Source organism: Hordeum vulgare, chromosome 1H (assembly GCF_904849725.1).
Source record: "Hordeum vulgare subsp. vulgare chromosome 1H, MorexV3_pseudomolecules_assembly, whole genome shotgun sequence".
In the NCBI taxonomy this organism is placed as follows: domain Eukaryota; kingdom Viridiplantae; phylum Streptophyta; class Magnoliopsida; order Poales; family Poaceae; genus Hordeum; species Hordeum vulgare.
In genome coordinates, this window is record NC_058518.1 from 266,762,450 (window position 1) to 266,774,684 (window position 12,235).

Consider the following 12,235-nt stretch of genomic DNA (forward strand, 5'->3'; position numbering starts at 1 on the left):
AACACCCCGAGCAAGAAACCCTAACCCTAGCGTAGCAGCGCAACCGCCTCGCGATCGCCTCCTATTGCCTCATAGTCGCTCCCGTGATGGACCCGCTCGACTTTTTTTTTTTTTGGGTTCGACCGGCTCGAACTCTTGAACCTATAATCACCAATGTTTGTGCTCCCAAAAGCCCTTCTACGAGAAAAAGAACTCCTGAAAGCCCCCATGAGTTATACTACTACTACCCCTTAATTTCCTAAAAAAAGAAAACTACTACCCCTCAAAAAGAAAAAAAGATATATTACTATTATGAGAAACCCTACTACAGTACTACGCCCACCGATTCCCCGTGCCCCCCCGCACCCCGCACGCGCCCTAAAATATCCCAAAGCCCCCCTCCACCCCCTCCCGAAGCCGAAATCCCCCAATTCCCCTCTCTCCCTCTTCTCTCTCTCTCCCTCCATCGCCCCCCTCCCGCCCCGCACCCCAGCGCGAGAGATTCCGAGGAGCGGCGCAAGGAGGCGGCGGAGATGGAGTCGGATCAGGGCAAGCTCTTCATCGGCGGCATCTCCTGGGAGACCACGGAGGAGAAGCTGCAGGAGCACTTCTCCAACTTCGGCGAGGTCTCACAGGCGGCCGTCATGCGCGACAAGCTCACCGGCCGCCCGCGGGGCTTCGGCTTCGTAGTCTACGCCGACCCCGCTTCCGTCGATGCCGCCCTCCAGGAGCCCCACACCCTCGACGGCCGCACGGTACCTACTCTCCCCCTCGCCTGGTCTCTTCGCCCCGCCCAAACCCTAGCGGGATATTCGCGTCGAATATTCGCTTCGGTCGCGTTCCGATCTACCCCGCTGCAGCGGCATAGGGTTGCGCTTGTTTGCTCAAGCGTGGGTTGTGGTTTTGTTGTCTCAGGTCGATGTGAAGCGGGCGCTCTCGCGGGAGGAGCAGCAGGCTACCAAGGCGGTGAACCCTAGCGCAGGAAGGAACGCCGGAGGCGGAGGTGGTGGTGGCGGCGGCGGTGATGCCGGCGGTGCCAGGACAAAGAAGATCTTTGTGGGCGGGCTGCCCTCCAGTCTGACAGATGAGGAGTTCCGGCAGTACTTCCAGACCTTCGGGGCTGTCACCGATGTTGTGGTGATGTATGACCAGACAACACAGCGCCCCAGGGGTTTCGGCTTCATTACCTTTGACTCAGAGGATGCAGTTGACCGTGTGCTGCACAAGACCTTCCATGATCTTGGAGGGAAGATGGTAGAGGTCAAGCGTGCTCTGCCCCGAGAGGCGAATCCTGGCTCTGGCGGTGGCGGACGTTCCATGGGAGGCGGGGGTTTTCATAGCAACAATGGGCCTAACTCCAATGCTAGCAGCTATGATGGCAGAGGCGATGCTGGCAGATATGGGCAGGCGCAACAAGGCAGTGGTGGCTACCCAGGTTATGGTGCTGGAGCTTATGGCAGTGCTCCAACTGGATATGGATATGGGCACACCAATCCTGGAACTACATATGGAAACTATGGGTCTGCAGGGTATGGAGGTGTTCCTGCTGCGTATGCTGGGGCTTATGGCAATCCAAGTGCCGCTGCTTCTGGTTACCAGGGTGGCCCTCCAGGCGCTAACAGAGGACCCTGGGGCAGTCAAGCTCCGTCTGGTTATGGCACTGGGGGTTATGCTGGCAATGCAGGCTATGGTGCATGGAATAGCTCTTCTGCTGGTGGGAATGCACCCACTAGTCAGGCACCTGGTGCAGCTGCAGGTTATGGAAACCAGGGCTATGGTTATGGTGGATATGGAGGAGATGCATCATATGGCAATCATGGAGGGTATGGGGCTTATGGGGGCCGGGGAGATGGTGCTGGAAATCCTGCTACTGGGGCAGCCTCTGGGTATGGTGCTGCTGGATATGGAAGTGGGAATGGAAACTCTGGATATCCAAATGCGTGGGCTGATCCTTCACAAGGCGGAGGATTTGGTGGTTCAGTCAATGGAGCTTCTGAGGGCCAATCAAATTATGGCAGCGGTTATGGTGGTATGCAGCCTAGGGTTGCTCAGTAGAAGAGGCCGTTATAATGTTCATGGTGTGAACCAGTGCATTTGGGCAGCATATGTATTATTGCAGTATTCTGGCTTTGCTCTCGTCTTCCTGAAGAGACCATCCATTCTGCCGGTTAAATCAGTATTTCTCCTGGTTGGAATGCTTGATCCTTTCGTGGCTTAACTAGAACTTAAGTCAATAAGTAGCTATTTTGTCGAGTAGCTGTATCTTCATAATGCTTTATTTATGTTTAGCTTATCCTTCGGTGTGCTTTGTCATGAGTGGAGTTTCAGGTTGCTTCTTCTCTAGTTTAAAGCTAGAGTAGCTTCACTGCCTATGGACCAAATTATCTAGTTGTATCTCTATTCTACAGAATCATATATTCGTGTTTGACTGTAGTATTTATGCTGGATACTCTCTCCCTATTGTGTTAAGTCTGAAATGTTTATCGCTGGTGGTTGTGTTCATCTCTGGTTCCTTGCTTTGCTTTAGCTCACCTTGGAGTTAAGGTGTTACTTTTATTCTTCAAATTTCATGGTTTGCAACCGATGCTAATCCTGAAACTATGCACTGATAGAGGCTTGGTACCATAGCTGCTTCAGATGGATGGTCAAGTGTAGTGTGCTTCTTTATGTAACTGGAATGTGACATCATATGTGTACATTTTTCTTTGAGAAACACATTGTTCGTATGCTTGATGAAGCTGTGAATATGTTTCAGGGCTAGCATCTGATGTTTGGTATGTAGATGGATAAAACAGGCATAGTAGAGGGAACTGATTAGCCCTTCAAGCCTATTGGTCTTAAATTTTGATAGCACGTGTGCAGTGATAAAGAGCTTACTAGCAGCAAGATGGTAGCATCAACTTCTAAGGTAGTGTAGATGCCAAAAAATCAGTGATGCTACATGATGAATGATGTACAGGTAGAAACCCTAGAGTACAAGTAGCAAGGCATTTGGCAAGGAAAATAATTGTCCTTCCTCCTTCGTTTCGTTTCTCTACAGGTTGCACGCGACGCCATTCCGTGTAAAGAATGTCCAAGTGAGGGTCAAAATGACATCAGAAATCTGCTGATTTTGCTTGATGGGCTGATGAGAAGTTGCGATTTGAAGAATTGGCACAGAATGCAAGCTACTAGCTTTTTATGTGCTTCATGTTCTTGAGGATCTTGCCGTGCTGCAAGGTGGTGGTACGTGGAAATAAAGATTCATTGTCTTTCAAGGTTTGTTTGGAAAATCCTTTCGACATGGTTTTTGTCCTAGTTGGAGATGATACCTTGGTTCCTGCCCTGTAGATTTGGTATATCCTGATAAAGAAGTTAACTAATTTACCCTGTGAAGCACTGAAGTCAAGCCTTGTCAATTTTAGCCTGCAATATCTTCTCTAAATTCCTAGATTAACCTCAATGATAAATAAAAAAGCATGTAGATTTTGGTAGTAATTTCCATAAGCTTGCACTTAAATATTGCTCCCTCCGTCCAGAATTACTTGTCACACAAATGAATAGAAATGAATGTATCTAGAACTAAAATACATCTAGATACATCCATTCTTTGGATAAGTATTGCCGGATGGAGGGAGTATTTACTTTTGCCATACATATAAGATAATAAAACTAATTGTGAAATATGCTCTAAAAAAAGGAGCAAAAACACAACGGTGCTACCAGCGATAGCAATGGTTTTGACACTATAATGTTTCTACTGAAGTCACTGAACTAAAATACATACTATAATATAACTACACCAGAGGCTGTGCACAATTTGGTGTTTAGAGCCATGGTTGACTAATAGGGAGTACAATTTAGGCTTGGCCAGTCGTTTAGCACCAAATATGACATCAGCATGACCTGGTTTAAGCACCTGAACTCAATTTGCCTGCATGTTTTGGCAAGACTGTAGGAGTACTTGTTAGTGGATTTGTATATGTATAATTATGTATGCTCTGGATAAAAACAGATTTATTCTGGAGGATGGTGGGGGCAATTTATTGTTCTGAAGAAATTGTATCATAAGTTGTACTCCCTCCGTCCCAAAATAAGTCTTTCAAATTAGCATATTTTTAGGAACATATCGAACTTTCATCCCGCATTATCTGTGCAAAATTTTATCATTGTTTAACTACTTCCTCAAACCATTCAATGCGCTATCTCCATCCTCTCATTCATCTCTATACCAGAACAATTAATTAGGGTCTCAACTTTATACTAGCTCTAGTATAAAGTTGTACAAAGCTTGAGACACTTATTTTGGGACAGAGGGAGTACTACGTTATTTTGGTGGGTGTACTGGAGTATATGTTTGCATTATCTCTTTCAGTAATGATGATGTAGTAGCACATATTTCCTTTGTCTCTTTGACAAGAAAATTGGACCAGAGGTGAGGAATTTTGTAGGAATTCCATAGGATAGGATTTCTATAGGAAAAATTCCAATAGATCGCTTTGGTTTGTAGGAATAAAGTCCTATCCTATGGAGGAATTCTTCCTATCCTCCATATTTCGTAGGAAAATAAACATTAGCCTAGACTCAATGGAAAAATCTGATGATGTGAACCAAAAGACATTTCCTTTCCTATTCCTATTCCTATTCATAGGATTTGAGATACATGTCATCTCATTTCCTATGATTTTCCTACCCTACGTGTCTTTGCAATGTACTCCCTCATCTCACAAATATAAGATGTTTTGGATATTTCAATATGGACTACATACGGACTGAGATAAGTGAACAAACACACTAAAACGTGTCTATATACATCTAATCCACAGAAAACGTTTGAACATCTTACATTTGTGAATGAAGGAGCAAAGAAGTAACTTGCATAAGTGCATTTTGTTAGGATTAACTTGATTGAAATCTTAAAATACTGAATGTTCAGTGATGTAATTTCATGTTTGTTTCAACGAGATATAGAAGATGAATAACTCTGAATAACCCTTGAGAAAAAAGTTGTATGAAAATTCTGTTTGATCTCTCCTCATCTTTCCGATGTTCATTTGCATTTTACTTAAAATGTGTGGAAGTCTTAAGTAGCTGTATTTTGAGGGGTTGTTGATTAATGTTTGAAATTGGCTACATCCTGCCTCCTGCCTGACATATGCTGCTGGACAGGTGCATTGACCGAAAAGTACATTAAGCTGGAGACGTGAAGTTTTCACTCGTCACATATAAAGTAACATGAGAACTTGGAGGTTTGTCCGGCTCTGCTAGGATCTCTTCGGGAGCGAATTACACTATGAACAATGCCCACCAAATTTGGTTTACTTTCTTGAAATGCAGATCGCCACTTGACCCCAGACGAGCTCTGTCCAGAACAAACAACAAGGCTCTCATGGATTGACAGAACTATATTTACTGTCTAGTTCTTGCCAACTATAAGTATTTAGTACTCCCTCCGTTCCAAAATTCTTGTCTTAAGTTTATCTAGAAATGGATGTATCAAAATACTAAAACGTGACTAGATACATTCATATTTAGACAAAGCTAAGACAAGAATTTTGGAACGGAGGGAGTACTTCCCAACTAGAAGTATTTAGTACAGAAGTAGTATGCCTGTGATGTCATTTGGAAAGCCGAGCCATCATTTTATCTCCATGTATTTTGGACACTTGGCAATAGTCCAAACCAACTATTGCAGTGATTCAGTTGAAAAATAAAGTTTCAAGTTTGAAAAAATGAAGTCACACTGAAATGTACTCCCTTCGTCCGGAAATACTTGTCTTAGAAATGCATGTATCTAGACTTATTTTAGTTATAGATACATCTATTTTATTCAATTTTAGGACAAGTATTTTCGAACGGAGGGAGTATACATTAGCGGAAGGGGTGAACCAACGTTGCTAAAATATGCAGACTAAACAGCTAGTTTTGTTTTGCGTGGAGCTAGGTTAGCTTCTTATTGTCCAGGGTGGATATGTTTCAGCAACAAGGGTAGTTATCATCCCATGATTATTGAAGTTCCCATTGTATTCAAATCAAAGTTATCGGTGTGTTGATGTAAAAATGGGTGCCTACTTTGAAAAGAGTTTCTTGTTGGGAAAATCTAATCTACACACGCTGCATTGGGTACTGCATCTGACATAAGCAGCAAAAGACTAAAAGTTTTATCTTTGAAACCATTAATTATGATCCGTTTTCCTCATTAATTATGATCCGTTTTTGTCATTGACTTTGTTTTGATGAAATTTTTAAAACTAGATCTTATATCGACATGTTTCGACAACTTTTGTTTTGCTCGTACTTACCACATTTGTTACATTTGTCATATTAGTAAGTACTTATTTGTCTGATAAAAAAATAATTTAATTATCATATTTTTCAAAAATTACGTATTAATATGACATCTCGACATAATCGAACGGGCAAGCGCAAACAACTTTTTTAGGACGATAACTTGTAAAAATATGACAACTCAGCATATTTGAAACTGACGACCACAAAAAAAATCTTTTTTTTGATAATTGTTAGTAAATATGACAAGTCGGTATAGTTAAACTAGCAAGCACACAAAATATTTTTCTGGTAAAGTTATATGTAAATATGGCAAGTTAACATATTTAAATTAGCAAACCAAACCTATGACATGGGTTTATATCATCTATAATGAAAATTGCTACTCCCTCCGTTTCTAAATATAAGTCTTTTAAGAGATTCCACTAGATGACTACATACGAAACAAAATGAGTGAATATACACTTTAAAGTATGTCTATATACATCCGTACGTAGTCCTCTAATAGAATCTCTAGAAAGACTTATATTTAGGAACGGAGGGAGTACAACACAACAATCATTTATCAAACATGGTCGTCGGATTTAAGCAATTATAGTTGCCAAAAATCTATACACACGGTTTCCAAGTTGACAACTAAGTTAATTAAATGTGGCTACTAAGTCTCTTATAATCTAACAACTAAATTGTCGGTGTTTACTCACAACATAAGCCATGGGTAGGCTAAAGATGGTGGGAACCGGAGTGGCATCAGAGGGCGCTGGGAACGAGGATGATACAAGCATGGAACACATGATGTATTCAGGTTCATGGCTTTCCGCAGAGATAACACCCCTAATCCTGTCGGAGTGTATGATGTATGAATGAGACTACAAAGTGCTCCTGGAGCTGTATTGCGGAGGAGGAAGAATGAGTTGCCGGCTTGCGTCTTCCTCTCCTATATGGTATGTGTGTGTGCTGAGTTGACCGACCCTCTGCATGGAGGGGGGCGGGGGGTTTTATAGACGAACCCACCGACCTACAATATGGATAAAAGTACAAGAGTGGGACCCGGCTGGCAACCTCGCCGGCTGGCCAGGGGGCCCACGTGGGTCTTGTCTTGTCGCTGGAGGGGCCCGCCGGCTGTGAGGTCCCGTCTGGCTGTGGGACCCGCCGGCTAGCCAATAAGGCTCTTACGTAAGGTTGACGCAGGACACGTGTGGTACGTCCGACGTCGTCCAGCGAGACTCGTCATGGCGAGACAGTACGACCGTCTCCACTATTCCCACGCGAGTGCAGTAATGGAGTGGGAGTTTGACGGTCCGACACTGTGCACGGTGATGGATCGGAGCCGGAGGAGGTCAGCGGCGTGGCCGTCGACGTTGTACCTGCCTTGCACTCCGATCCAGTACCTTTGCTGACGCATAGCCACCCTTAACCGTAGGGTCTCGTTGTGACCTACTGTGTGATGTGACTTGAGCTCCCTAGTCGGCTAGGACTAGCCGGCCTGGGCACGGCCGCCTCGCCCCTAGTCGGCTGGCTTAGCCTAAACGGCCAGGGGGAGGTAGCCGTCTTACCTCTAGCCGACAGGTGCTTCCTGGCCGGCCAGAGAGTTGGCCATCTCGCCCCCAGCGGGAGGTACTTCCTAGCCGGCCAGGGGGACTTGGGCTTTGCATAATGGTTCTTGCTATTCCTTCTTGGTTGAAGGCAAAGGAGTAGGCTTGATGAGCCTACCCCGGGGTTATCCCCCCGACAGTAGTCCCCGAAGCTGGGAGGCCCGCCGCCTTGGAGCGGGTGGCCTCGCCGGCTTAAGTTGTTTGTCGTTGAATTCCTGCCGCCGCCTGCGGCAGGGGACGCCGGCCCGGAAGCCGGCTGGCTTCCAAGTGACGCCCCGGCTTCGTCGTAGGTCGCGCAAATTGCGCCACGTGCCAGGCCCGGCCTGACGTGATGATGGATTGTTCAGATGACGGGACTTGGCCTGAGCCCTGGTTCGCGCCACGACGCCCCCTCGGCCCCCACGCGGAGGATCCTCTCCGGATTTACTCCGCGACGATTGGGTTTCAGGAGTCGTAATGCCTCCGTAATAATCGGAGTTGATGGGACCTGTGCGCACCGGATCTCCTCCCCACGATCCATCGTGGGGTTTAAGTGGGGTGCGGGGGTACCGACGAGGCCACTCGCCCCGCACTTGCACTCCCTCCTTCCCCGAGCCCAGAGAAAGAGAGAGTCTCGCCTTCTTCTTCTTCTTCGCCGTCGCGCCGACCGTCGCCGCCTCCCCTTCGAGCTCTCTCCATTCGCCGCCATGTCGAGCAGCTCTTCCAAGAAGGGTCAGCACAATGGTGCCTGGCTCGGCAGCGACATCTGCGTCGAACACATCGACGTGCTCTGCCATCACCGAATGCTGCCTCCAGCCTCCCTCGTGGCCGTGCGGATCCCCGGAGCCGAGAACGCCCCAACGCCGCAGGAGGGAGAAGTAGTCGTGTTCGATGAACACTTCTATAGAGGCTTCGGGCTCCCGGCGAGCACCTTCTTCGGCTTGCAGCCGCACCATCTGGCGCCAAACGCCATCCTTCAGCTTGCCTCGTTCGTCGTCCTATGCGAGGGTTTCTCGGGATCGAGCCCCGCCTCGACCTCTGGGAGAGCCTGTTCTTTTTAAAGCAACAGTCCATCAAGATGGACAAGGCCGAGGTGGAGAAGCTCGATGGCCCATGCCCGATGACCCCATGCGGCGCGGCACTGGTGCATCACCGGACGAAGAGCGGCTTCCCCCAGATGCCGCTCCATGACTCCATCAAGCAGTGGCAGAGGGGCTTCTTATATGTGAAGAATGCCAGCTCCTCTCGCAACGCCATCAACATACCCCCCTTCGCCATCGAGCCTCCGATGGTGAAGAAGAACTGGCAAGCCAAGTACCCGAAGCCGATTCCTGAGGTAGCGCAGATAGGCGTCTGCCTCGACAGCCTGAAGGCTCGCGACCTCGTAGGCCGTGACCTGCTTACCACCATGATGACCCGCCGGATCCTGCCTCTGCAGAGACGGCCTCATCTGATATGCCAGATGAGCGACCGTCACGATCCTTGCCGGCTCTCCACCAAAAATTTCCATGCCGGCGCGGTGGCGAAGAATGTGAACCAGATCTCCTCCGCCAACATGAATGAAGGAGGAGACTGGGAATGGGGGCTAGCCCCTTATGACAGAAACCATCCTCTCCCAATGGTGAGTGTCTTCATGGATCTTGTATTTCTTTGTCTTTTGAAACTGTTGTTTCTTCTCGTTAAGCCGGCTGCCAACTCTGTTGCATCACCTGTTTGAGAACCTGCAAGGGCTCACCCCGCTGGCTCCCGACGTGGAGACGTCAGACCCCTCGGATATTGAGGACGAGGGGATGATCGAGCCGCGAGACGCCGTCTTGGAGGAGGCGCTCGAGTCGGAAGGCTCCGAGCCGTCTGGTGAGCACCTGAGGCCTCCCCTTGTTGACTGGACGGATTATGACGAGACGCCACCATCTTCGTATGATGCAGCCTTCGGGGAGGATACCGAGGAGGTGGAGGAAGTCACCAGCCCTCCCATGACCCGAGGCCGCCGCCATGCTGGCGAGACGGCCGTGCCTGGCAAGGCGGCCAATAACAAGGGCAAGGGTGCCACAACCTCCAAGTCGGCCTCCAAATGTGCCGCGCCTGGACCTCCAGTCGGAGGGCGAGCAGGCGACGCGAAGAAGCGTCGAGCCGGCGCCAGCACGAAGCAGGTGCCCGTCGTGGTGGGGTAAGAGTCCTTCATTGTCTCTTTTTTGTTTTTTCGAGTGAAGGTAGGTTTCTCAAATCGTGCCTGACAGGGAGGCAGAAGACGCGGAGGAAGAAACCGCCTCCGCCGTCGAACGAGCCGGCTGGGCAGCGGCTGACACTGCCCAGAAGGCTTTGGATGATCAATCCGCCCTTCGCCAGGAAGTGGCGGCGAAGAATATGGCCGCGGGCCAATATCAGCCCAGCCGGGCTGAGAAGCCCAAGGAGAAGCGCTCGAAGGCTAGACATGACCCCTCCAAGCGAACTCGTGTGGAGGAGCCAACTAGCGAGGCGGCTCCGAGGCGCACCCAGAGAACCGAGGCGGCCAAGCCTCCTGAGCTGGCCATCTCCATGCCTGTGGACCTCGAGGTGATCCCCAACACGCCGGAGGCCGAGGTGGGCGACGCGTCGGAGCTGAACCTGGAGGCGCCGAAGGTGACCATGGATGCGCCGGATGCGCCCGATCCTCCCCCAACCGTAGAGACGACGTGGGCTGGAGCGTCGATGGAGCCGGCCACCAACTAGCCGCGTGGAGCCGGCGCCATCATCGTGACCAACCGCGACCCAGCCGCTCCAGGAGCCGGCTCCAGCACGGGGAGCCGGCTCATGAAGACTTGGCGCGTGGCCAACGCCGAGCGCCTGACGATGACCCCAGGTGCCGAGCTCAGCGGTGTCCTCGAACTGGTGCCAATGTTTTGTTGGAAATATGCCCTAGAGGCAATAATAAAATGGTTATTATCATATTTCTTTGTTCATGATAATTGTCTATTGTTCATGCTATAATTGTATTAACAGGAAATAGTAATACATGTGTGAATAAATAGATCACAATGTGTCCCTAGCAAGCCTCTAGTTGGCTAGCTCGTTGATCAATAGATGATCATGGTTTCCTGATCATGGGCATTAGATGTCATTGATAATGGGATCACATCATTGGGAGAATGATGTGATGGACAAGACCCAATTCTAAGGTAGCACTAGATCGTATTGTTCGTATGCTAAAGCTTTTCTAATGTCAAGTATCTTTTCCTTCGACCGTGAGATTGTGCAACTCCCGGATACAGTAGGAGTGCTTTGAGTGTATCAAACGTCACAACGTAACTGGGTGACTATAAAGGTGCACTACGGGTATCTCCGAAAGTGTCTGTTGGGTTGGTACGAATCGAGATCGAGATTTGTCACTCCGTGTGATGGAGAGGTATCTCTGGGCCCACTCGGTAGAACATCATCATGAGCTCAATGTGACTAAGGAGTTAGTCACACGATGACGTGCTATCGAACGAGTAAAGAGACTTACCGGTAACGAGATTGAACAAGGTATAGGTATACCGACGATCGAATCTCGGGCAAGTTCTATACCAACAGACAAAGGGAATTGTATACGGGATTGATTGGATCCTTGACATCGTGGTTCATCCGATGAGATCATCGTGGAGCAAGTGGGAGCCACCATGGGTATCTAGACCCCGCTGATGGTTATTGGCCGGAGAGGTGTCTCGGTCATGTCTGCCTGCCTCCCGAACCCGTAGGGTCTACACACTTAAGGTTCGATGACGCTAGGGTTATAGGGAATTTTTATACGAGGTTATCGAAAGTTGTTCGGAGTCCCGGATGATATCCCGGACATCACGAGGAGCTCCGGAATGGTCCGGAGGTAAAGATTGATATATAGGACGGATGGTTTTGGACACCAGAAGTGTTTCGGGCGTCGCCGGTAACGTACGGGGACCACCGGAAGTGGCCCCAGGGGTCCACCGGAAGGGGGCCACGACCCCGGGAGGCTAGATGGGCCAAGTGCGGGAGGGAACGAGCCCCTAGGTGGGCTGGTGCGCCCCCTCACTCAGCCCATGGCGCAAGAAGAGGGGAGAGGGGGGGAACCCTAGCGCAGGTGGGCCTAAGGCCCACCAGAAGGGTGCGCCACCCCTCCTCCCCTCATGGCCGCCGCACCTCCTCCCCATCTAGGGCTGCCGCCCCTCCCAGGAGGGGGAAACCCTCAATGGGGCGCAAACCCTCCCTCCCCCTATATATAGTGGGCACTTTGGGCCGTTGGAGACACCAATCTTCCTCTCCCTCGACGCAACCCTGCTCTTCTTTCTCCTCCTCTCTGCCGGTGCTTGGCGAAGCCCTGCCGGGAGACCTCGTCTCTCCATCGACACCACGCCGTCGTGCTGCCGGAGATCTTCCCCAACCTCTCCCTCCTCCTTGCTGGATCAAGGTGCGGGAGACGTCAC

General features: G+C 49.3%; 1 protein-coding gene across 1 annotated transcript; it reads left to right on the forward strand.

Moving 5' to 3' along the window:
• Positions 1–393: 393 nt before the first annotated feature.
• Positions 394–2,415, forward strand: LOC123430641 (heterogeneous nuclear ribonucleoprotein 1-like). The gene is made up of 2 exons (XM_045114498.1): positions 394–734; positions 895–2,415. The coding sequence occupies exons 1-2, from the start codon at positions 513–515 to the stop codon at positions 2,032–2,034; spliced, it is 1,362 nt and encodes a 453-aa protein (XP_044970433.1). The 5' UTR covers positions 394–512; the 3' UTR covers positions 2,035–2,415.
• The last annotated feature ends 9,820 nt before the right edge of the window (positions 2,416–12,235 follow it).